Source organism: Chinchilla lanigera, unplaced genomic scaffold, assembly GCF_000276665.1.
Source record: "Chinchilla lanigera isolate Chin_1 unplaced genomic scaffold, ChiLan1.0 scaffold00058, whole genome shotgun sequence".
In the NCBI taxonomy this organism is placed as follows: Eukaryota; Metazoa; Chordata; class Mammalia; order Rodentia; family Chinchillidae; genus Chinchilla; species Chinchilla lanigera.
The window spans coordinates 2,367,482-2,390,189 of record NW_004955459.1 but is presented as its reverse complement, the minus strand read 5'-3'; the positions used below and the strand labels follow the sequence as shown (position 1 = coordinate 2,390,189).

General features: G+C 38.3%; 1 protein-coding gene across 3 annotated transcripts in view; it reads left to right on the top strand.

The window, feature by feature from the left end:
• Nucleotides 1–22,708, top strand: part of Uggt1 (UDP-glucose glycoprotein glucosyltransferase 1) — a 113,229-nt gene that overhangs the window by 70,985 nt on the left and 19,536 nt on the right. For 2 of the 3 annotated variants that reach the window (XM_005397561.2, XM_005397560.2), the window contains exons 20-35: nt 2,805–2,903; nt 3,632–3,655; nt 4,115–4,209; nt 4,712–4,918; nt 6,066–6,197; nt 6,805–6,935; nt 8,597–8,692; nt 12,919–13,021; nt 13,960–14,039; nt 14,891–15,080; nt 15,950–16,108; nt 16,639–16,724; nt 19,213–19,297; nt 20,650–20,738; nt 21,257–21,361; nt 22,488–22,572. In XM_005397561.2, the coding sequence (XP_005397618.1) occupies nt 2,805–2,903; nt 3,632–3,655; nt 4,115–4,209; nt 4,712–4,918; nt 6,066–6,197; nt 6,805–6,935; nt 8,597–8,692; nt 12,919–13,021; nt 13,960–14,039; nt 14,891–15,080; nt 15,950–16,108; nt 16,639–16,724; nt 19,213–19,297; nt 20,650–20,738; nt 21,257–21,361; nt 22,488–22,572 (1,766 nt within the window). The remainder of the gene's footprint in view (nt 1–2,804; nt 2,904–3,631; nt 3,656–4,114; nt 4,210–4,711; nt 4,919–6,065; nt 6,198–6,804; nt 6,936–8,596; nt 8,693–12,918; nt 13,022–13,959; nt 14,040–14,890; nt 15,081–15,949; nt 16,109–16,638; nt 16,725–19,212; nt 19,298–20,649; nt 20,739–21,256; nt 21,362–22,487; nt 22,573–22,708) is intronic. The other variant, XM_013521040.1, reaches the window with a different exon arrangement.

The window sequence follows — 22,708 nt, the reverse complement described above, 5'->3', positions numbered from 1 at the left end:
ACATACCATAAAAAAAAATCAGACTTTTTTCCCTTGTAGTTTGGGAACAAACCCAGGACCTCAAGCATACTAGGCAAGTGCTCTACCACTGAGCTGTATCCCTAGCCCCAAACTCAACCTTTTGAAGTGCACAATTGAGTGGTTTTTAGTTTATTTTCAGAGTTGTATAATCATCACCACTATCTAACATTGGAACATTATACACCCCAAAATGAACCCGTATATCCGTGACTAGTTACTTCCATTCCCATTTCTGCTATCGTCTGGCAGCAACTAATCTATTTAATCTAAGAATTTGCCTATCCTTGATATGTCCTATCATTGAAGCATTTTGCACCTGCCTTCTGGCATTTAGCATGTTTCCCCAATTCATCCTTTTAGTATAACAGCATTTCATATTTTAAAAATGATTTAAATATCCCATTAATAAGCTTGGTGTACAATTTTAGCATTCTCAAAGGCTGAGGTAGGAGGATCTTGAGTTTGAGCCCAGCCTCTGCAAGTTAGTGAGACCTAGGCTAAAAATAAAAAGGGCTGGGGATGTAGCTCAGTGCACAGGCTTTGAGTTCACTCTCAGCTACCTGCCATCCCCCAGAATCCATTATAGCACATTCCTATGGCATTTGGGTGTTTTCCACAAGAACACCTCTTAAAAGCTGGGTAAGCCCATATACAGTTTGCTCTGTATGTGTCCCATTGAGACTCTGAAGGCCAGATCAGCAGACACTTGGAAATAAGGTGGAGTTGTCATCACTTACCTGTGATGAACTTTCCCCAGTGGGGAAGGAAGGACATGTGCAGTTGTAACCAACTGTATTTGTTGTTGTAGTTGAGTGTAATTTAATGGTAGATCTGTTTATGGTTGTTAGTTTATAGTACTGTATAATTCATTTGAAACTGAATATCTTTTAGGCAGAGGAAAATATAAATATCTGCTTTTAAAATATATATATATTTATGTATACATAAGCATACAGACACAGGGAAATATAAATATTTACCTATATTTCAAGAAGAAACTGCCATAAGTAGTCTGGTTTTTTCATGACCAATTGCCAGAAGCTTTCTTAGAACAAGCTAAACATACTAGGACTGTCCTGAGTCTTTGTTTCTATCATTTTAAATTAAACTTGAAGAACATTCTGGAATAACCATGAGTGAAGAGCACAGTAGCACATTTTGGATTTTCTTTTCCACTGAGTGTTTCAGTGATAAGCTCTGAAGCAGTTCTGGTCCACAGTAGTGGAGATGCAAGCTCAGCGGAACCCAATACAGGTGTCAGTGAGAAGGCCCTGGCACCCCCTAACCAGGTGGCAGCAGCACCATCACCCAGGTTGCTCTGGTGTTCGCTGTCCCACCACGTTTATAGACACCTGTTAGTCAGATTTTCATCAGTGTGACAGAGTACCTGAGAAGACCAACTGAAAAGGAGTGGTGGATTACTTTGGTTCATGATTTCAGGAGTTTTATTTCATGTTCAGTTGGCTCTTTATATCTGAGCCTGTGGCAAGGTAGATCATCACGGTGAAGAGCATGTGGTGGGGCAGTGCTGCTCACCTGGACACTTCCAGAAAGCAAAAAGGCTGAAAGAGGCAGAGGTCTGATAACCCTCTAAGACCACACCCCTAGTGACCTAACTTCCTCCCACCAGGCCCCATCTCCTGAAGGTTCCACTGTCTCCCCGTAGCACCCATTTCTTTAGTGCATAGGCCTTGAGGAGACATTGAAGGTCTAAATCATAGCCAGATAGATACTCTCAAAGCCATAGTGTTCTTTCGCCTATACATGTCACGGACAGTCTGATACATGGGTGGCAGTCCACGTGCTTTATTGAGTGAAAGGATGGGTAGGTGAGCGACACACAGACCAGGAGATGGGTGAGAGGGCCAGCAGGTATGGTTGGTGGACAGTTGAGAAAAGTAACATGTCTATAGGGTTGTAACAGTGCTTAAGACTGTGTAGAGGGCTGGGCATGGTGGCACATTCTTGTAATCCAGGGAGGCTGAAGCAGGAGGATTGGTATGAGTTCGGGGCCAGCCTGGGCTACATAGTGAGTTCAAGGCCAGACTGACCTACATAGTGAGAACTTGTCTCAAAAAACCAAAACAAAGTAGGGCAAAAAATCTAGACTGAGTAGAGTGCTTACCCAGCATGTATGAGGCCTAGTTCTCATTCCCAGCAGCACAAAAAAGAGGCAAGGGGAGATTGTTGCAGGCAGATGATTTATCATACTGGACTGGAGACCATTTTATAGCTAGGAAGAAATTACTGCATAGTTTAGAACAAGGGATTAGCTTGATGTAACTGCAGCTTTAGAAGTGAGTTGAGGGGAAATGAAGAACAGAGGACTGCCTTTGGGCCCTACTAGAAAAGGTACATATCTGAAAGTAGAGACAATGACCTTTTGTTTCTGGTAAAGTTGAGGAAATGTTATTTTCTCAGACATGAAAAATAGAAATCGAGTTTTCTTCTATCCTCCAGGTCCGTAGGTGAGGCAGCACATACAAGAGTAGATAGACTTAAGAGCAAGACATGAGGTAGGGATTTCTCAGACTGTTCCCAGCTGTGAAATGATGTGGGAATAGGATGCATTTAAACTTTTAGACTGACAGCTATGTGAGATGTGTGTTACTCATTAACCTTGTGTCTCAAAGTGGAATTAATGAGAGTTCATGTTCTCAACTTCATGAATTTTTGTATATCTCATAGTATGGTCAAAGCAGGTTTATAGCTTGAATACTAATAGTAGATTGAACTGAGATATATTAATTATACATCTATTTCAATTTTTTCTTTTTTCACAGATAACTTCTTTGTGGATGATTATGCTAGATTTTCTGTCTTGGATTCCCAAGGCAAGACTGCTGCTATAGCCAATAGTATGAACTATCTGACAAAGAAAGGTATCTGTATGTGGGCTTATCTTGGATTCAGTGTCTCTCTGTCTTTTAGGATTGGCAAGTGTAATTCAATATTAGTGTGTTTTGAGGAAGGAAATTCTTTAGTTTTTTTTTTAATTCTTATAATCCTTTGAGTCTAGAAAATAATTATTTACATATGTTCAAAAATTCAAGTATTGTCTTTGTAAGTTTTATTAGCTATTAAAATTAAGAAAAGTCATGGTTCAAAATAAAAAATACTTATGTAAAAATGGGTTAATGCATTGAAAATTGCTTTCATTTGCTCTTCAGTGATGATACAGGATTAATTTTATTTTAGGATTTATGAGATAAATTAGGTTTTAGATAGCCTTGTGTAATTTTTTAAACTGATTTTTATGTAGAGTTATTTAGTAAAAATGGAGTGCAGATTCTTTCCCCTTCATTAGGGTTGCACTTATGACCCTTCCAAAAAGTACTAGCTGTCACTTAAGGCAGCTGTTTTTATCCCGCTATAGTCTTTTACCTGGAAGGATTCCTAATTTCCGAGCTTATGTATGTATAGGTAATGACCCCCGTGGGTTCCTCAAAGAGTTGTTTGTGAAAGGCCTGGAGCAGTGCTATTGCACTGGTAGAGCAGAAAGAAATACAGTTCACATTAGTCATCATGTAATCTTTGCACTCTTAGTGGGGCATTAGCTACAGAAATGACATTTTCTTTTTTTCTGCTCTCTTCCCTGTACCTTGTCCAGGAATGTCATCCAAGGAAATCTATGGTAACTCAAAACTTCAGAATATTCTCTTCTTTATTATCTCATGTGGTTTCAGGAGCTATTGTTATTCAGAATTTATTGACCCTTTATTGTGATGTTTCTGGAACCTGTGGGTAACTGTAGGTTATATCAGTGCAAATAAATTTTGTATAAGAAATGTTTGTGAAGAAAAATATTTCAGGAAGATAAAAATATGATGATACTGTGCTGTGTTACCCACTTTTCAGTTCACACGCTAATAGATCCTCAGGCCACAGGAGAACTACTCAGTGCATGTTCCTAAGTCAGCCACTTGGAAGGCTACCCTGTTTTAATTTTACTAAAGTTTCTCTATCTTTGCGTTCTTTTTAAACTAGTCATTTTTTTTTGCATGTTTTTTAGAAATTATGTAGTTTAATAACAATATTGAAACAGACGATGTTCCTTTTTCCTTCAGTTCAATTTGTTTTTATTTTCCCATAGATGATTCTTTTATTAGGCCAGTAACCTTTTGGATTGTTGGGGACTTTGATAGTGCTTCTGGACGACAGTTGTTGTATGATGCTATTAAACATCAAGTGAGTACCTACACTTAATTCTCCATTCTTGTTGGAGGATCCATTTGTCTTCCTGGGCGTTTCTGTGCTGATGTTATGTTCTGATGGACATTGTGTCTTCAGAGGTATGACAGCTCATAAGATGGTGTTGGAAGCTGGGTGTGGTGGCCCACGCCTATAATCCCAGGACTCGAGAGGCTGAGGCAGAAGGATTGTTGTGAGTTCGAGGCCAACCTGGGCTACAAAATGAACTCAAGGCCAGCTTGAACTGTATAGTGAGACCCTGTCTCAAAAAGACAAAAAAAACCCCAGAAAAATGCATGGTGTTGGAAAGGAAGGCTGGAGTCAGGTCATACAGGGTTTTGAAAGCCTGATTGCAGCTTCTGAATTTCCTTCTGGACACAGAGAACTACTAAAAACTTGGCAGAGGGAGATTTTTTGCTACTTATGGAATGTGACTGATGTCAGTGCTGCCTTTGAAGTTCGAGATATCTACTGTATAACTCTTTCTATTTATAAATAGAAATCCAGTAACAATGTGAGAATCAGCATAATCAATAACCCCAGTGAAGAAATAACTTATGAGCACACTCAGATCTCCAGAGCGATCTGGGCAGCTCTCCAGACGCAGACCTCCAACTCTGCCAAGAACTTCATCACCAAGATGGTCAAGGAGGACACTTCAGAGGCTCTGGCGGCAGGGGCTGACATCGGGGAGTTCTCTGTCGGGGTAAGACTCTATGGTGTCCTGGGACTGTTTCCATGTCACAGCTGATGTGTCCAGTTCATGGTTCTTCATCAGGAATTGTATTAGTTTTGAATCTCAGGGTTTTGTTTTAACTTGGAAGACTCTTTCCAGGGAATCATTGTGTCACACTCCCTTTTACTTTTAAGCTTGCCCAGGTTTCAAGACATGCGTAATACAACTTTATGTTTTAAATACAGTGCCATTTGTTTTGTAAGTTTCTTAAAGCACCAATTATTTTTCTCTGTTTTTTTAACTATTTTTTAAAATTTTGCATGGATCTTGTTATTTTATGTGTTGTTCTTAATGTTTTAAGAATTGTGATAGTAATTGAGTCTTGGTTAAAAAATTAATGGGGAAGTAGTCCTGGCAGTGTAGGTCAGTGGTAGTACATACTTTGCATGTGTGAGTTCCTTGTTTTGTACAGTTTTTAAAAGACAAGGGCCCTGAGTTTGTGCTCCAGTACTACAAAAATACATCAGTAAAAAATAGATAATATTTGATTTGTTTGTAGAGTAAAAAACTGAGATTTTTTTCACTTTTGAGTTAGAGGCTTGTGTGTTCTTGATGTGTTCCCAGTAAAAGCTCATATTTATTCACTTATTTAATATGCTCTTTTTTTTTTTTTTGAGACAAGGTCTCACTATGTAGTTCAGACTGGCTTTGAACTCACTGTGTAGCCCAGGCTGCCCTTGAACTCACAGCGATCCTCCTGCCTTAGCCTCCCAAATGCTTGGATTATAGGTGTGCCCTACCACACCCAGCTTAATGTGCTCATTTAAAAAATGTTTATAGTTTAAAATATTTTTTTATAAAATCTTGAGTGTACCTAAAGTTTTAGTTAGAGAAAAATGGCTGTCATTTGAAGCCATCAAGATTTGAAAAGTATAAAATAAAGAAATAGAGAAGAGACCACCAATGGAATAAATCCCATGAAAATAGGAAAGGAAATAAGCAGTTAGTTGCTGAAATAGGGACAATGGGAGGAAGAATTGAAATATCATAATGTTAGTTGGGAAATGTATTTACTTTTCATGAAAAAGTGTTTTCTAATTTATTCATTTTATGAGTATTCATTTATATGGTTTGCTTAATAACAATGATTTTTCCTTAAAAATGATTACTTTCCTAGGGCATGGATTTCAGTCTTTTTAAAGAGGTGTTTGAATCTTCCCAAATGGATTTCATTTTGTCTCATGCCGTGTACTGCAGGGATGTCCTGAAGCTGAAGAAGGGACAGAGGGCAGTGATCAGCAACGGAAGGGTGAGGACTTGTCAAGCTGACACAAGCTTGACTCAGATTAGGTCCGTGAACAGTCTTTGCAGCATGCTCCTCTGAAGCTAGTAAACTCTTCCAGCAGAGCCACCCTCTATTCAAAGGTGATTAGGGCTTCTGAAGTGCAATGATATTTCTGCCCCTTATTTCCCAGGCAGTGTGCTTTCTGACATAAACATTTCTTCCTGTTTATTTGTGTCCTGCCATTGTGGAAGGAGTGAGAGTGTGGTGGCTCTCAGAACAGGCATCATAGCCTTTTGACATGTAAAGTGGGCTTTGTCATTGATATTCAAGAAGACATAATGGAAAACTACATTGCTATTTTATTTACTTCAGAGTTTGTGTACTATGAAAATAATGTAAATTAAGTCTAGACTCTACTCTGTACCTGAAGAATTCCTAAGTAAACAGATAACTGTGAGTTGATTGAGGTTTTTACTTTTTATTCATCCATTAATTTTATTTAGATGTGTATCTTTCTCCCATCTTTCCAGTGCTTAGGTGTGTAAAGTAGCCTGAGGCTGGCAGAGCATTCCTTATAGCTGCTGCTGGTGGACAGTTTTCCAGCTCTGACCACTTGTTCCTCATCTTACAGATCATTGGGCCACTGGAGGATAGTGAGATTTTTAATCAAGATGATTTCCACCTCCTAGAAAATATTATCTTGAAAACTTCAGGACAAAAAATAAAATCTCATATTCAGCAGCTTCGGGTAGAAGAAGATGTGTAAGTTTTGCCATAGAAGAAAGTAGTTCATGGCATAGAGGTGATATTATTTGATGACTTTCTTCATTGATCATGTCACATAACTACCTAGTCCAGGAAGTTTTATTTCCTGCTTTATAAATAGGGTTTAATTTTTTTTTTTAAACTAATTTATTTCATGGGCTGCTATTTAAAGAACTGAATTGTCTTAGTTTTTGTTTTAGCTTTTGATTTTGGAAAATTTCAAACATGCGAAAATAGAGGTGTAGTTACCTTTTTACCTGGAATACTTACATAAAGAGAAACTTCCTCATTATCTGTTTGGTTATCATTCAGTTTTATTTTGTTTGGGAGAGTAAAGGCAGGTTACATGGTTATTTTCCTTCAGTTACCAGTAGGTGACAGTGAGTTGGGTATTGCTGCTGCCAAGAGATTGATGTAAAACCCATAGGGTTCACAAAATTTCTTTGCCTGCCTAGGGGTTTTGGTACACTTGAGCTGTTTGTTCTAGCTTGGAGTTGCTGCTGTGTTACAGACACAGCTTCATTCTTGACCTAGCCTACTTCCATGACATGGCTGTCCCTGGCTTTCCAGAGCTTAGCTGTGTGTTCCTTGTCATTGCGCTTCATAAGCCTCTAGGAAGTTGCTTGTGGCCTGCTTCCCCCCTGTCCACATCACCATGTGGCCCTTGACATGTTTTGTGATCATGTTGACACACCGTATTCAGCAATCAATGGTCATTACTGTAGTCAAGATTAACATTAAGAAGTTAAGTCAAAAGAGATAATTTGATATAGTATTTTGGTTCAAAGAAGCAATGTATAAGCTTGATTGCTGTTGCTGAAGTATAGCCAGAAGGGCTCTTGTCTTCAGTTTGACAAATAAGAATATTTTTTTTCAGGTTCATGATTTAATTCAAGGTCTTCACTTGTTAAAAATGAATTTTAGAAGGGTTGGGGGAAACAGATACTTTTCTAACTTGTTCACTGTATTGTTGATTGTAACGTTGAAGTTAAAAATAACTTCAGATATTCAGTAACTGGTTGGTTTAATAGACTATGATATAGTCATAAATATACATTTGCAGCCTCTAAAATAATGACATATGCTATATTTATTAATCATTATTTTTATAAATTTAAAAAGCAGCTTACAAAGTAGTATATATCTTTGTTTACATATTATTTAAAAATATAGAATTATGAACTAACTTATGTCTTGATAATGATATGAAATGTCAGTTTTTCCTTTGTATTTTTTCTCAGTGGTTTTCCAATCAATTATTATTCTAATAAATACAAAAATTGTAACATTGTTTAAATGATGGCAAAATGAGTATAAATAATACCAACTTCCTACTCTTAAGTCAGCTGAGCTGGGTGCCTGATACATTAAACCAGCACAGTTTTTACAAGGGTCTGACACATAGATAGTGTCTGCACTGCCCAGAAAAGTGAATAATGTTTTCAAGATTGTACAACAAATCACTTACAAAGTCAGTACTTTTTCTCATGCCTTTTGATATAGACTTTATGCTTTCTTTAAACCACTCTTGTCAGTATTTAAACCACAGTCTCTAAACCACATCTTGTCAGTATTCAGTATTTGGGTTGATACCTTTGGCAGTAATTGAAAAAGCTTCAGTTGAAGAGATGCAAAGATTTCATAACCCCATCTTTCAGGGCCAGTGACTTGGTAATGAAGGTAGATGCGCTCCTGTCAGCTCAACCCAAAGGAGATGCAAGAATTGAATATCAATTTTTTGAAGACAGACACAGGTACATAATTCATGTTGAATTTGTTTTCCTAAATATTAAACTTTTACTTAAATGTTTCTTTATCGTACTCCTTTATTTTTCCATGTAAGGTTTGCACATAAGTTGTACAAAGAGAAAAAAAAAGTTGTACAAAAAGAAAAACTGGTTTGAGGTACAGTTTTTGTATATTAATGTTCATTTAAAAAAATTCATATATATTTCTCAGTTGTATGAAAGTTGACATTTATTTCTAAATAATTCTGAATTCATCCTTTTAGAGAACAAACAGCATGTATGAAACAGACTAATTCTAATTTTCTGGTATTTAAGAATAAACAGATTGTTCAAATACCTGTCTCATGTGTCCTTTTGAAAACTTTTTGTTAAAGAAAAATGAAACAATTATTATGAGCCATTGCCTTTTCGTTGTTTAGGGTTTTTTGTTTTGTTTTGCTTTGTTTTTGTTTTTTGGGATTTTTTTTGAGACAGGGTTTTGCTAGGTAGCCCAGGCTGGTTTTAAACTCACAGCAGTCCTTCTGCCTCAGTCTCCTGAGTGCTAGGATTACAGAAGTGCATCACTATGCCTGGTCTTTAGTTCTTTAGTTTGAAAGATTCTCGTATAGAAATAGTTGCAAGACTTACAAGGAGCCCCCAGATATCTTCAACCTAGATTCACCAGTTATTGGCATGCCATGTTTGCTTTATCTTTCATCCATGTGTGTAGTGCATATAATGTTTTTGTGTTTATATATACAGCACATGTACTCACATCCTTTTCTGCACCATTGAAAGGACATAGGCTTCATTGTAATAAGTCTAAAATCTTCAGTGGATAATCTCCAGCATACAGCTTAGAAATTTAACCTTGATTCAGTAATGTTAATATATTTAATCCCTATTCACATGTTGTGTGTCCCAGTAATGCCCTTCTATAGTGCTTTTTATGTTTGTTTAGGTCTTGAGTACACACATTGCAGTTAATTGTGTCTCTTTAGTCTCCTTTAATCTTAAAAGAGTTCCTGGGCTTGTTTTGTTTTGTTTTTCCTTTCTTTGTCTGGTCTTTTGTCCTTTATGACACTGATATATTTTAAAAGTCTAGGCCAGTTGTCTTGTGGAATGTCCTACAGTTTAGTTGTTTCCCTGTGACTAGACGTAGTTTTTAGGTAGAACACTGTACAATTGCCTGGCAAGTGTGTAATTCAGTTATGCTTCAGAATTCCTAGGGTGGCTTTAAATGCACATGCCTCTGTGCTACTGCTTTGTGATTCTGACCTGACTGGTCCAGCATGGATTGCATTATGGTTTAGTGGACTTGTGTTTGCTCACAGCCAATCTTTTTTTTTTTTTTTTCTGGTACTGGGAATTGAATTCACGACCTTGTGCTTGCCAGGCAGGCACCATGCCACTGAGCTAAATCCCCAGCCCCCTGCTCACAGCCAATCTTGGTGGAGTCAGATTGGTCAGATTGTTTGATAATTACAGGCTTGCATTGGCTATGTTTTCTTATTTCTCATGTCACCAGTGGGTGAGAACTTCTGGATAAACCTTGTTGGATTTTGCCACCAGCACTTGCATACGTGTAGGAAGTAACTTACTATCTAGTTACTAGAGAGAAAAAAAAAACTTCCTAAGTAGCCTCCCACCTTGTAGCCTCATAATCAAGATGGTGAGTCCTGAGCAGAGATCTGTCTTATTTTAGAATATCCTTTTTCTTCACAAGCCTCCTGAAATTTTACATAATTAAAATGCCTTAATTACAAATTCTATTATGATCCAAATTATAATTAGAGAAATTCCTCTTATTAAAATGTGTTAGCTAAATGAGTGTTTGTCATATGTAAATCAGAAGTTTCTCATTTATACTAGAAATAAAAAGGTCTGAATTACCAGTTCTGTACACGCAGGCTCTCTGAGTGTGGTCCATGGATCAGCCAGTGGCAGGGCATTGTCTAGGAGCTTGTCAGAAGTGCAGTCCTTGGTCCTACCCCAGACCTACAGTAAATCTGCATCTTCACAGGACTCCTGTGAACATTCGTGGTAGGAAATACTATATTTTTTGACACTTGCTTTACTGTAGACAAATGTATATGATCTCCAAATCATTCTTTCGTCACTTTGGGCTTTACTTTTACCAGTGGAACAAATATTCTTAAAAATAGTGTTCATGTTGTTCCAAAATCCACATCCATCTTTTTCTTTGCTTGGGTTTCTTTTTCTTGTTACAGAATATGAGACTGGTTAAAGCACTCAGAGGGTCAGTTCCAGAGTGTTTCTGTTGAAGACTGCCTATGCCACTGTGCTAGTCAGAACATGTCTCAATCAGCCAGGAGGCCTGGTAGAGACCCTCCATAATGCTTTTGTTTTCTAATGAGCTTTTCTTCTAGAATTCTAAGGTAGTGCAAAACTACAAATTATATTAGGAAGTGGCACTCAAATTTTGACTCTTACTCTAGGAGCTTAAAATGCAGGTTGCTGGACCTGCCCCCAGAGTTTTTGATTCAGTAAGTCTGAGCTTAAGTTTGCTTCTAACAGATAAACCAAGTTGAGCTAGCACTCCTGGTCTTGACCACACTTGGAGAACAGCTATATTATAGTAAAAAACCCTTTTATTATATTAGAATAGTCACTGAAAGTGATTGAATCTAGAGTTGTTAATATTATCAGAGATTGTAAGCAGTACTATACCATAGTTACAAAGCTATTCTAAAGGAATGATTATTTTTAAAGCAGTTATAATTTGAAATAACTTCAGTTGGCATCTAAGCTATGGCTGCCCAGTTTTGTTAGTTATGTTTGCTTTGTATTATACTTATAAAAAAAATCCTACTGGGTAGATGTTCTTGCATAAAAGACTAGTTAGTGGCCAGCTGGTGAAATAAAGCAGTTAATGATTTGGAACATTGAGTAGTTTTAAATCCTTCCAAATTGATTACTCTTAGGTCACCTGTGTAAATGTGACTTCAGAGGGAAGCTCTGTAGCTAGAAGGTAGTAGGAAGCTCTGTGTGGGTAAACGTGTTTCTTTCTAAGGGGCCTAGAGTTAAAACCAAAACTTAAGAGTCATTGTGCACCTGAAAACAGAAAAGAATATGTATTAGTCAGCAATCTGTTGCTGTAGCAGAATACCTGAGAACAACTTGAAGGATGAAAGATTTATTTTGGCTCACAGTTTCAGAGCCTTCACTTCTAAGGCAGCGACGTCACAGTGGAGGGACAAAGCATAGGAATGCTCCTTACCTCATGGAGGCCAGGAAGCAGAATGGGAAGTCTGGCCAGCTTCCTGCTCCTATTTTTGTTCCATCTGGTCCCCCAGCCCATTGGATGGTACCACATATATTCAGGGCAGGTCTCCACCCCCAGTTTGCTGTCCCATATGCCATTTATCCCTGGAAACACGCTCACAGCCGCCCAAATGTGTGCTTCACTAATTTCCTAATTCCTCGATGTAGTCAGATTGACAATAAAAATTAACCATCACAATATGTACAAATTTAGTGGTGGCAAGGATGTGGTGGAGTTTACTTTTTGGCATGTAGATTGCTTTAGTTTTTTAGGAAAAGGAAGTTCACAGTACATATTTGCCTCTGAAATGTTTGTATCCTGTGGTTATAATCTCATGTCTAGCACTTGTTCCCCTGAGGAAATTTGTTATATGAACAGAGCTGGATGCAAAACTTATTTTTAGGTTAAAAGTCATCTAAATGTCCAGCAGCAAAGAATAGCTTGAGTAAACTGGTGGATCCTCTTGATAAATAAAATGTCATTTCTTATTCAGGTTTCTTTTGGGTTTTTTTTTGAGACAGGGTCTCCCTGTGTAATTTAGGATGGTCTTGAACTCACTGGGATCCTTCTGCCTCAGCCTCCCGAGTGCTGAGATTACAGGGGTATACCACCACACCTGGCTAGAGATAATCCAATAGTTGACTGTTGTGACCTATTGTTCTAAACCTAAAGTGTTTTGATAAAATAGAAAAAGCTGGGTATGGTGCTATATAATACAGCACTCTGGAGGCTGAAGCAGGAAGGTCACTGCAAGTTCAAGACCAGCCTGGGCTACATAGTGAGTTGAAGGCCAGTTAGAACTATCTAGAACAATCCTATCTCAAAAAACAAGAAAAAAAAAGATTTTTGAAATGCTAAGAGGGTTGATTGGTTATTGTACTGGGCAAAACAACAGCAACAACCACAACTGTAACTTAACTTGGTTTCCTGTTCTCTTGTTAATGTTTTATCTTTTGTATCTTTGTAGTGCAATTAAACTGAGGCCAAAGGAAGGGGAGACATACTTTGATGTTGTGGCTGTTGTTGACCCTGTCACCAGAGAAGCACAAAGGCTTGCTCCCTTGCTGTTGGTAAGGACCGATGCAGAGGCAGTTCACATCATCTGTCAGAAGTAGCCATGTGCCATGGCATTCTCTGGGCTCACCCTTTGTCATGTAGTCATCTTTAAGGGCACTGGTAAATGGCACAGGGTGTCTCAGGCAAAGTGGCCTTCATAAAGATTGATAATGACTCTGAAAACAATTTTATAACTTTAGCAATTTGTACACATTTTCTCAACAAACTAAATGAACATTTCAGAATAAATTTTGCTGTATGTAAGAAAAAGTTGGCTACTTCTTATAATTAAAAATGATTAATATCCTCATTTAGAGCAAAATATCTTTAAATTAAATTCATTAATGCTGTAATTTCCAGTGGCAAAGAAGTAAAAAAGTGAAATAGTTCTACTTCTTTCATTTTCCTTTTTTTATAACCACCGTGGACCTTTTCTCTGAAACGTGTCTTTTATGTATTTTTGAGATATGTAAGATGTACAATCCTATGTACATTTAAAAAAGCTCTTCCAAAAACAGTCATTTACTTGGATTATTTAAGATTATTGAAGTACAATCATCTGAAGTTTTTGTATTTGTGTTTATGGTTTTTTCATACTTTATGTGAGTTGTAGCACTGAGCCTTTACATATTCTTTGGTTCGGTAGATGCTCATTGCCTACCTGTTGCTCCCCCTGACTTCGTGTTACAGATTCTTTATGTGAGAAATAGTGATCTGTGTGTGTCTGTGTGTCTGTCTTTCTATCTATGTCTCTCGGAGGGCAGGTGATATAATTGAATGATTTAGATCTGCACTAAATTTATGATTTCCAGAAATTTTCAGTGTAGATTTTATGGCAGTTACTATTTTTCTAAATCTTCCTTAAGATATTAAAAAATGTTGTCTCTCTTAACTCAGTGTCAAGTAACTTCTGAAGAGAAAATCTAATCTGTCTTCTGGTTTGTTCTTTTAGGTTTTGACTCAGCTGATAAACATGAATCTAAGGGTGTTTATGAACTGTCAGTCTAAACTTTCGGACATGCCTTTAAAAAGGTAAAACATATTATTTAAGAAACTGGGAAATCCAAAAGGAGTGTTGAATGCTGAAGAGTTCTCTGGGTTTAGGTGGACATCAGGTTCAAAAAAGCATTTATTGAATGTTTAACTTGCCAATTTTTGTCTAATCAAAGTTCTAAGAGTGTGGACATGGGAACATTTAGGTGGCATTAACTCAGGCTACTTGCACTGTGCGTTTCACCTTAAAAGAAGACAAGGCATTTCACTTGCAGTATGTATGTTAGAGGAACCTTGCTTAGGTTTATTTGCATGTACAGTTTTGAAAAAAGAGATCAGGCTTAGCTTTTTATATTGTCATAAGCTTTGAAATGGTCATTTATGGAAAAAGTAACATTAAAATCAGTTAATTATAGTATAGCACCTGTTGTAGTGGCAGAAAATTACTCATTTGCAAATACGCTACGTTCTGTAGCTTTGATTCAAAATGGATTGAAACTGTTTTTATAAATGACCAAAATTTTTGCAGGTTTTGCCATGGTCTTGTATAAAGAAATGTTTATATTACATATAAGCCAGGTGTAGTGGCACACGTATTATTACATACAAGCCAGGTGTGGTGGTGCATGCCTATAATCTTAGCACTTAGGTGGCTGAGGCAGGAGGATCTCCATGAGTTTGAGGCTAGCCTGGGCTACATAGTTCAAGGCCAGTATGAACTACACTACATAGTGAGATCCCATGCCTCGGCCCTCCCCCAAAATTTATTACATACAGTGTTTTCAGGGCTGTGTAAGAACCCAATCACCATTTTAGGACTTGGCTTTTAAGAGAAACTCAAAATCTGTAGTTACACAGAAGAAATCTAACACTTCTATTTTCAATTTCAGCTTTTACCGTTACGTCTTAGAACCAGAGATTTCTTTCACATCAGATAATAACTTTGCTAAGGGTCCAATAGCAAAGTTTTTGGATATGCCGCAGTCTCCATTGTTCACTTTGAATCTAAATACACCTGAGAGTTGGATGGTAGAATCTGTCAGAACACCGTATGATCTTGATAATATTTATTTAGAAGAGGTAAGGATATAACAGCTGTATTCAGATGTAATTTGTATACCATAAAGGCTGCCTTCCCAAATGTATAGGGTAGAGGTCTTAGTACATTCCCAGAACTGTGCAGCCATCACTGCTATGTAAAGTTAGTGTTTTCAATGACCCAGAGGGAGCTTCATCTCCATTAGCACCATGCTCCTTCTCCCGGCCCTGCCAACTGTAGTCTACCTTCTACCTCTGTAGATTTGCCTGTTTTGACATTTTGTTTAAATAGAATCATACAACATGTGGTCTTTTATGAATGGCTTCTTTTGCTTAACAAATGATTTCCAAGGTCTAAACATGCTGTAATATGTATCAGTGTTTCATTCTTTTTTCGTGCAAGATGACTTTCCTCTGTATGCTTATGCTATACTTTATCCACTGGTCATTTGGGTTGTTTCTACTTTTTGGCTATTAGGAGTAATGTTGCTGTGAATCTTGTTTGTAATACAGGATGGTTATTTATTTTGTTCTCTATTTTTTTTTTTAAGTATCTGGAGCCCTGTCTGTGTTCCATGTATTTTTTTGGAATGACCTCCTTATTTGCTCTTCTCCTTTCTTCTTCCAACCCAGTTTTTATAATTATATGGTTATTAACCACTATTATAATCAAGATACAGAGCATTCCTTCATCCCAAGAAGGTCTTTTATACCTCTTTGCAGGCAACACCCCACCCAGCCACAGTGAATGATTGACCTATTCTTTGTCACTGTCATTTTGCCTTTTCTGAAATTTCTTACAGTATGATCCTGCAGTATACAAGTCTTCTTGTTTGCCTCATTCACTTTGCAACATACCTTTCAGATTTCGCTGCTGAGTAGCTTTCAAGTGATCTGTTTTGGTCTTGCAGGTGGACAGTGTAGTGGCTGCTGAGTATGAGCTGGAGTACCTGTTACTAGAAGGGCATTGCTATGACATCACCACAGGCCAACCCCCACGAGGACTACAGTTTACCTTAGGAACTTCAGCCAATCCCGTCATTGTGGACACCATTGTTATGGCCAATCTGGTAAATAATCAACACATCAAATAGTGATATGGCAGTCAAGTTAATTTGGGAGTTATAATTTATGGTGGAACAGTTAGTGTCCTAAACTACAGAGCAAGATTAAAATTCATAATTGGCTGAATGTGGTCCATATAAAAATCATTAGCTTGGTTAAATGTGAAGTTTGGAAGTACATATCTGCTTAAAAGAAGAAACAAAACTGATCTAAACAGATTAACCCCTGGAAATGCATTGCCCCTGAGCTGCCTGCCTCGCTGTCTTCTTTACGAAGTTGGCAGCTCACTCAGCCGTCACTCATTGCATCTTCACTGGCGCCCAGCTGTGGGGTGGACTTTATGGCTTGCTTGGCATGTATTTTCCTAGCGTATCTAATATGTAGTTTTATTGTTGTACTTTCTGCATTTCCCTGATTTGTTAACTCTCTTATTTAAGTTATCCAGGTGTCTAATACTTCAGAAGGTGATGTAACTATTTCTAAGAAATAGCATTTTTATGTTATAAAAGAGAACTGGCTTTTCTTTTTATCCTAGGGCTACTTTCAGCTAAAAGCCAACCCAGGAGCTTGGATTCTCAGACTTAGGAAAGGACGCTCTGAAGATATTTATAGAATCTACAGGTAGGATGAGTTGATGCTAGTGCACTGTTCCATACATTTTGAAATGAGAATCAGCTCTAGTTGGATATTACCTGGCATTTTTCCAGGCATCATAAATTTAAGTTACAGTCATATATATGATAGAACAGTACTTTTCCAGAAAAGCAAATTTAGTAGAATTGTTAGAAAAGAATTATGTGAGTATAAATGTTAAAAGTTTGGTCAAGTTTTATTCTCCATTAATTCATTTGTGCTAACATTATCCCAGAATCAAATTGTTCTTTCAGTGATGCAGACCATAGGCAGATTAGAAATTTTGTCATTTGAAGAAAGGAGAAAAAAAATAAAGAACAGCCAGGCATGGTGGTATGTACCTGTAACCCCAGCAGGAGTATTGCTGTGAGTTCAAGACCAGCCTGAACTACATAGTGAGACCTTGTCTCAGAAAGAAAGGAAAGAATAATCAAACCAAAGAGTATGTGTCTTGGCCCTGAATGATTTACATGTACATAGTACTTATAAAATTAGATCATAAAGGCTTTTCAGTTCCAGCCTTTCTTGGGCTGTGGTGATATAGAAACACACTAGATTATTTTGCCAGTAACCAGGTTTTTGCCTCAGGCAAAATTACACTCCTGTTAGCTGGGGTTGGTGGCCCATGCTTATAATCCCAGCAACTCTTGAGACTGAAGCAGAAAGATTGAAAGTTCTAGGCCAATCTGGACAACTCAGCAGGGCAGTATCTCAAAATAAAAAGGGCTGGGGATGGAGCTCAGTGCTAGAGTGCCTGCCTAGAATGTGCGATGTCAGTTGCCGGTGTTGCAGGGGGAACACACTGCCTTTAAAGAAGTTTGGTCTGTCTTCTGCCTCGTCAATTTAAAATAATCTAAGCTGGGTGTGATGGCACAGTCTTGTAATCCCAGCACTTGGGAGGCTGAGGCAGGAGGATCGTTGCAAGTTCAAAACCAGCCTGGGCTACAAAGTGAGCTCAAGGCCAGCCTGAACTGTTTGGCGTGACCCTGTCTGAAAAAGACAAAAAAAAAAAAAATTTAAAAAATAAAATAATCTAAAGTTATATGAAAAGGGGGTGGGGATTTAGCTCAGCGGCACAGCGCCTGCCTGGCAAGTGCAAGATTGTGAGTTTGGTTCCCGGTACCAGAAAAAAAAGAAAGTTATATGACAAAATTTACGAATTTATTTAGGGAATAATTTTCACCAGCATTTATTTGCAATGCTCTCTTGTGTGTCATTATGTTGGCTCCATAGTATCTTCCTTAACAAATATGAAAGCAGTGTACATTAATGTTGATTTCTGACTCAGGAAATAGGACAGTTTTGGATTATAACATCTTTATTGTAACTAGGTTTTTTTCCACTTAGCGCAAAATTTTAATTTTGCTTTCAAGTTCTATGCCTTCCGTGTGCTTCCTTTCCTGTCCTCCAGTCCCACAAGCTGTAGTGCCACCTCTTCCTGGCTGTGCCCCCTGAGTCCAGAGTGGTTCATTCCTGAGGCTTCTTCCCTGCCAGAACCTTGCTTTGGCTTGAAGAGCACCTTTCTCTCCTGGTGACAGCAGATGTAGTAAATTCATATTGTTATTGTGACTTCCTACACCTTGAAATTTTAGGCATTATAATTGGTTAATAGGAAAATATTATTTTAAATTTTTACTCTTCTGCAATTGTCTGCCTGCAAAGAGAGCTGGTTATAGTTCTTCTTGCTAGAGGCACTAAATTGGCTGGTCAAGTGCCCCAGACAGGAGGAGAGAGATTTCTTCATAAAACTGTTTCACTTAAAAGAATAGATGTTGCCGGGTATCATGGCACATGCCAGCACTTGGGAGGCTGAGGCAGGAGGATCACTGTGAGTTTGAGGCCAGCCTGGAGTACAAAGTGAGTTCAAGACCAACCTGAACTGTGTAGTGAAACCCTGTCTCAAAGAGACCAAAAAAAAAAAAAGATGAGATTTGTCTCCAGTGATGGTTCAGAACGGGTCCCCCAACCCCTTTATTCAGAGTGTTGTGTATGTCTCAGACCTACAAACAAGGGCAGTGGATATGACCAAAATACGTTATATACATTGAACCCCCTCCCAAAATGTGAAACTTGGGGGAAGGCCAGAGCAAGGGAGGGGGCGGGGTGGGGCTGGGGTTTGTTAAAATTATCAAAGTATGTTGAAACCTGTTAATCCCCATAACCAATTAAAAAAATAAAAAGAGCAGAAGAAACCATAAGCACCCTCAGTTCCTCAGTGCTTACCATGTGCTTGCCAGGCACAGGAGCTCCTCACTTGACCCTGGGCAGCTGGGAAGGACTCAGGAAGTTGGGATACTGATCCCATATACAGATTTTGGAAAGTGCTTGTGTGCCGCTTAAAAGGGCTTCCTATAGGTTCTGAGCAAATAATTGGGTCTGCCAAAAGTGATGGACAGATGTGGCAGATTTTTGTCCAAGGATTTATTGTACTTTGAGAATTGTGATGTTTAGTGTCTTACTTGCTTTCCTCTCTAAGCCATGATGGTACAGATTCTCCTCCGGAGGCCGATGAGGTGGTTGTCATCCTCAACAACTTCAGAAGCAAAATTATTAAAGTGAAGGTGAGTTTGCTGTACTAAAGCAGTCATTCTTTTATAGTTGTTCAAAGTAGTGGTGTTCTGTTATTCGTTAGTCATCTTGTAAAATGTAGACAGTGGTTTCTCCTTACAAGGTTTCAGTTACCCTAAAGCAGCCAGCCACAGGCTGAAAATACTTCTCTTTGTCTTGACTCTTACAAGAGCAACCACAGTCACTTGTATTACAATATATAATGTAATTGTTTTACTATTAGTTGTCATAAATCTCTTACTGTACTTAGTTTATGAATTAAATTTTATCGTAAGTATGTATGTGTAAGTAAAAACAGTGTAGACAGGATTCTGTACTAAGGTTTTAGGCATCTATTGGGGCTCTTGGAAGGTATCCCCTGAAGATAAGGAGGACAACAACTCTATAAACCAGCCCAACACTCTATAGAATTCACCATAGCAATTATGGGAATAGTTCCGTAAGGCACAAGTTTTGTAAGTGTGAATTTATGTCTTGCTTCAACAAAAAACTTAACACCTTTTGGGTAATCTCAGTGAGCAAGTCCAGTCCCACTTTATTAAAAATAAAAGTGTTCCCTTAGAGGCTTTTGCTTATATCACCATCATCCATAATAGTATTAATGATTTTATTTTCAGAATAGTGGGGAAAATGCTAATGAAAGTACCAACAGTGAAGTGATAGTTCTGTGTTAATTTCTTCTTTCTGTCCTCCCCATTTTAGAGTTCTTAGTGCCTTAAAGTAAAATGTATTATTGACAGCAAACCCTACTGTCATCCATCTGTGATGGGCAGAAAATTGTGCCATGGACAAGATTCAACCTGTGTTTGTGTTAGCAAGTCCTGCAAACAGGTTGTGATCTGAAATACCTTTTCTCAACCATTCTAGTATGCTGTGCTCCTCCCCTGCACTAAGTTTAGTGAAATGTGCTACTGTATTTACTCAGGCTGTATTTTCTACGTGGCTGAATTTGAGATTCTTTGCTCATTGTACAAACTAAAAATGGTCCTTGCTTAAATAAAAGAGGTTACTATCCCCTTACTTAATATTCTGATGTGACCATCCTAATGAAGAAATTCAGGACTTTTTTTTTCAAATGTTATTTTTGTTAGTACATGTTGGCAGTAATAATGATTACATTCCTTGTGGGGAATGGGTGCATGAACGTGACACATCTGAAATCTTTCTCCATCCCCTAAAGATACTTCTGTTGAATGCTGATGGACTCTGGAGAGTTGTATCAGCTTGTGGGGAACTGGTTGATAATTTCCTATCGTTACCAGTGTTCACAGTGTCCACCCAGTGCAAGGCAGTTTTATCCGTTAGACCTACTGGGAAGAGTAAGACCCACCCCGTGTGATTGCAGGTTCAGAAGAAGGCAGACATGGTGAACGAAGACTTGCTGAGTGATGGAACAAATGAAAATGAATCTGGATTTTGGGACTCATTCAAATGGTAAATTGGCATTTTTAAAAAGCTACATTTTTAAGGAAAAACTGTACCATCCACCCTCTTTCTTTTGAATAGTGTCCTATCTGGATCTTTCATGTTCTTTATGCAGCCAAATCTTGCACTTATGTTTGGGGGTGGTGTTTCCCAGTCAGTTGCCTAAAGGAGCTTCCTGTCTCCTACTAGTGAACTTGCTTCTTGAATCTCCTTGGGCTGTGCCTGCTCTTTGGAGAGGTGTTTGGTGACTGCCTAGTTCATTCTGCGTGTTCTGTGGAGCAGCCTGTGTTCCCTCTATTCCTGAAGCAACAGGATGCCTTGGAGGGCACATCCTCCTTTTCCTTGTGGGGTGGCATTGTTAAGTATCCCCTCTTGCAGGGCCCTGGGTGCTTTGTGCCGCTCCTACCAGATCTCACCTGCTGTGGTAGGATGGGAACAGGAAGGCACCATCATTTTCCTCTCTCCTTAAAGGACTGTGTGTCTGGCCACAACTTGAAGGGGTACTGTTTTTACCTCCGTTGTTATAGGGGCTTTTCAGGAGGACAAAAGACTGAGGAGGTGAAACAAGATAAAGATGACATAATTAATATCTTCTCTGTTGCATCTGGACATCTCTACGAAAGATTTCTTCGGTCAGTCTTGTTGATTATTTGGTGTATGCTAATGAATTTGCCACAGTAGTCTTACTTAGAAAAGGTTTTGTAAGATTCTTTTCATTATATTTATGTGTTATTTGAGCACTTTGAGAACTACGAATAACTTGCCTTGTGTAATCCTCTGTTTTGATCTGTTTAACTCCTTGACATTTGGCTAGGTAATGAATGCCTCTGTAGATGTTACGCCTGCAGAACTTTAATATCACATACACATTTTATAGAGAGTGTATTTAGTTGGCCACCGAAGATTGCTTAAACCAAAAGTCAGGAGATTGACCTAGAGAATAGAATAACCGCACTGTGCAACACTTCACCACCTCCCACAGATCCATAGGCTATTAGGGGCAGGAGAGATCTTAGTCCTTATGTAAGAATACTTCTGCTTTATAAATAAAGTGAGACCCAGGTAAAAAGGAACTTGACTCGTCACACTGCCAGAGGTAGGAGAGGCTGTAGGCTCAGACTAATTGATTTAGTGGCCACCAGAAGGGAAGGTATTGGAGGGCTCAACTCTGAAAACACACCTATGTCTGAGAGCCACTTTCCTGATTGCTAGGACTCTTAATTTTATGCCACAACCCTAATATAGAAAATAAAATTAAAATACCCTTTTATTCATTTTTAGCCCTTTATTTCCAAGAAAGAGTCAGAACTAAAATAATGGCAATGGGATCAATTTAATTTAAGGCTAAGCCTTACCCTTTGGCCTCCCTTCCCTCTCTGGTCTTCCCCTGGCAGGGCTCCCTGTCCAGGTTGAGGAATGCCATCCACATACATGTGCTTTCCTCAGCACCACATGCTGTTGTGGCTTGACAGGGGTGTGCTAAGAGTGACGTAGTTAGCTTACAACCGTTATTGTACCATAATTGATGTATCAGTTCATAAATCAATTTATTGGAAGGAGCAACAGAACTAACATTTGTTTCTGTCAAGTATCAAAGTAAATTTATAGGCAGGAATAAGTGCATTTGCCATTATTAGGGGTCTCCCTTTGCCTAACAGTCTTGAGTTAGCTCTGCTGTGCTATCTCGTAATTGGCAGTACTTTTATAGTCCTGAGGTTAAAAGGCATTGGAACGTTATTATTTGTTTTTGTTTGGCAGTATAATGATGTTGTCAGTGCTGAAGAATACCAAGACTCCTGTGAAATTCTGGTTCTTGAAGAATTATTTGTCCCCCACATTTAAGGTTTGTTTTACAGGGAAAAAGAAAACATTCTTATTAAAGGAGGCATTTATAGTGTGTTTTTTTACTGCTTTTCTTTTATCTGCACGCTTTAAAATTTTTTCCATTTATTAAGATACCCTTAGTTATGTATTTCTGT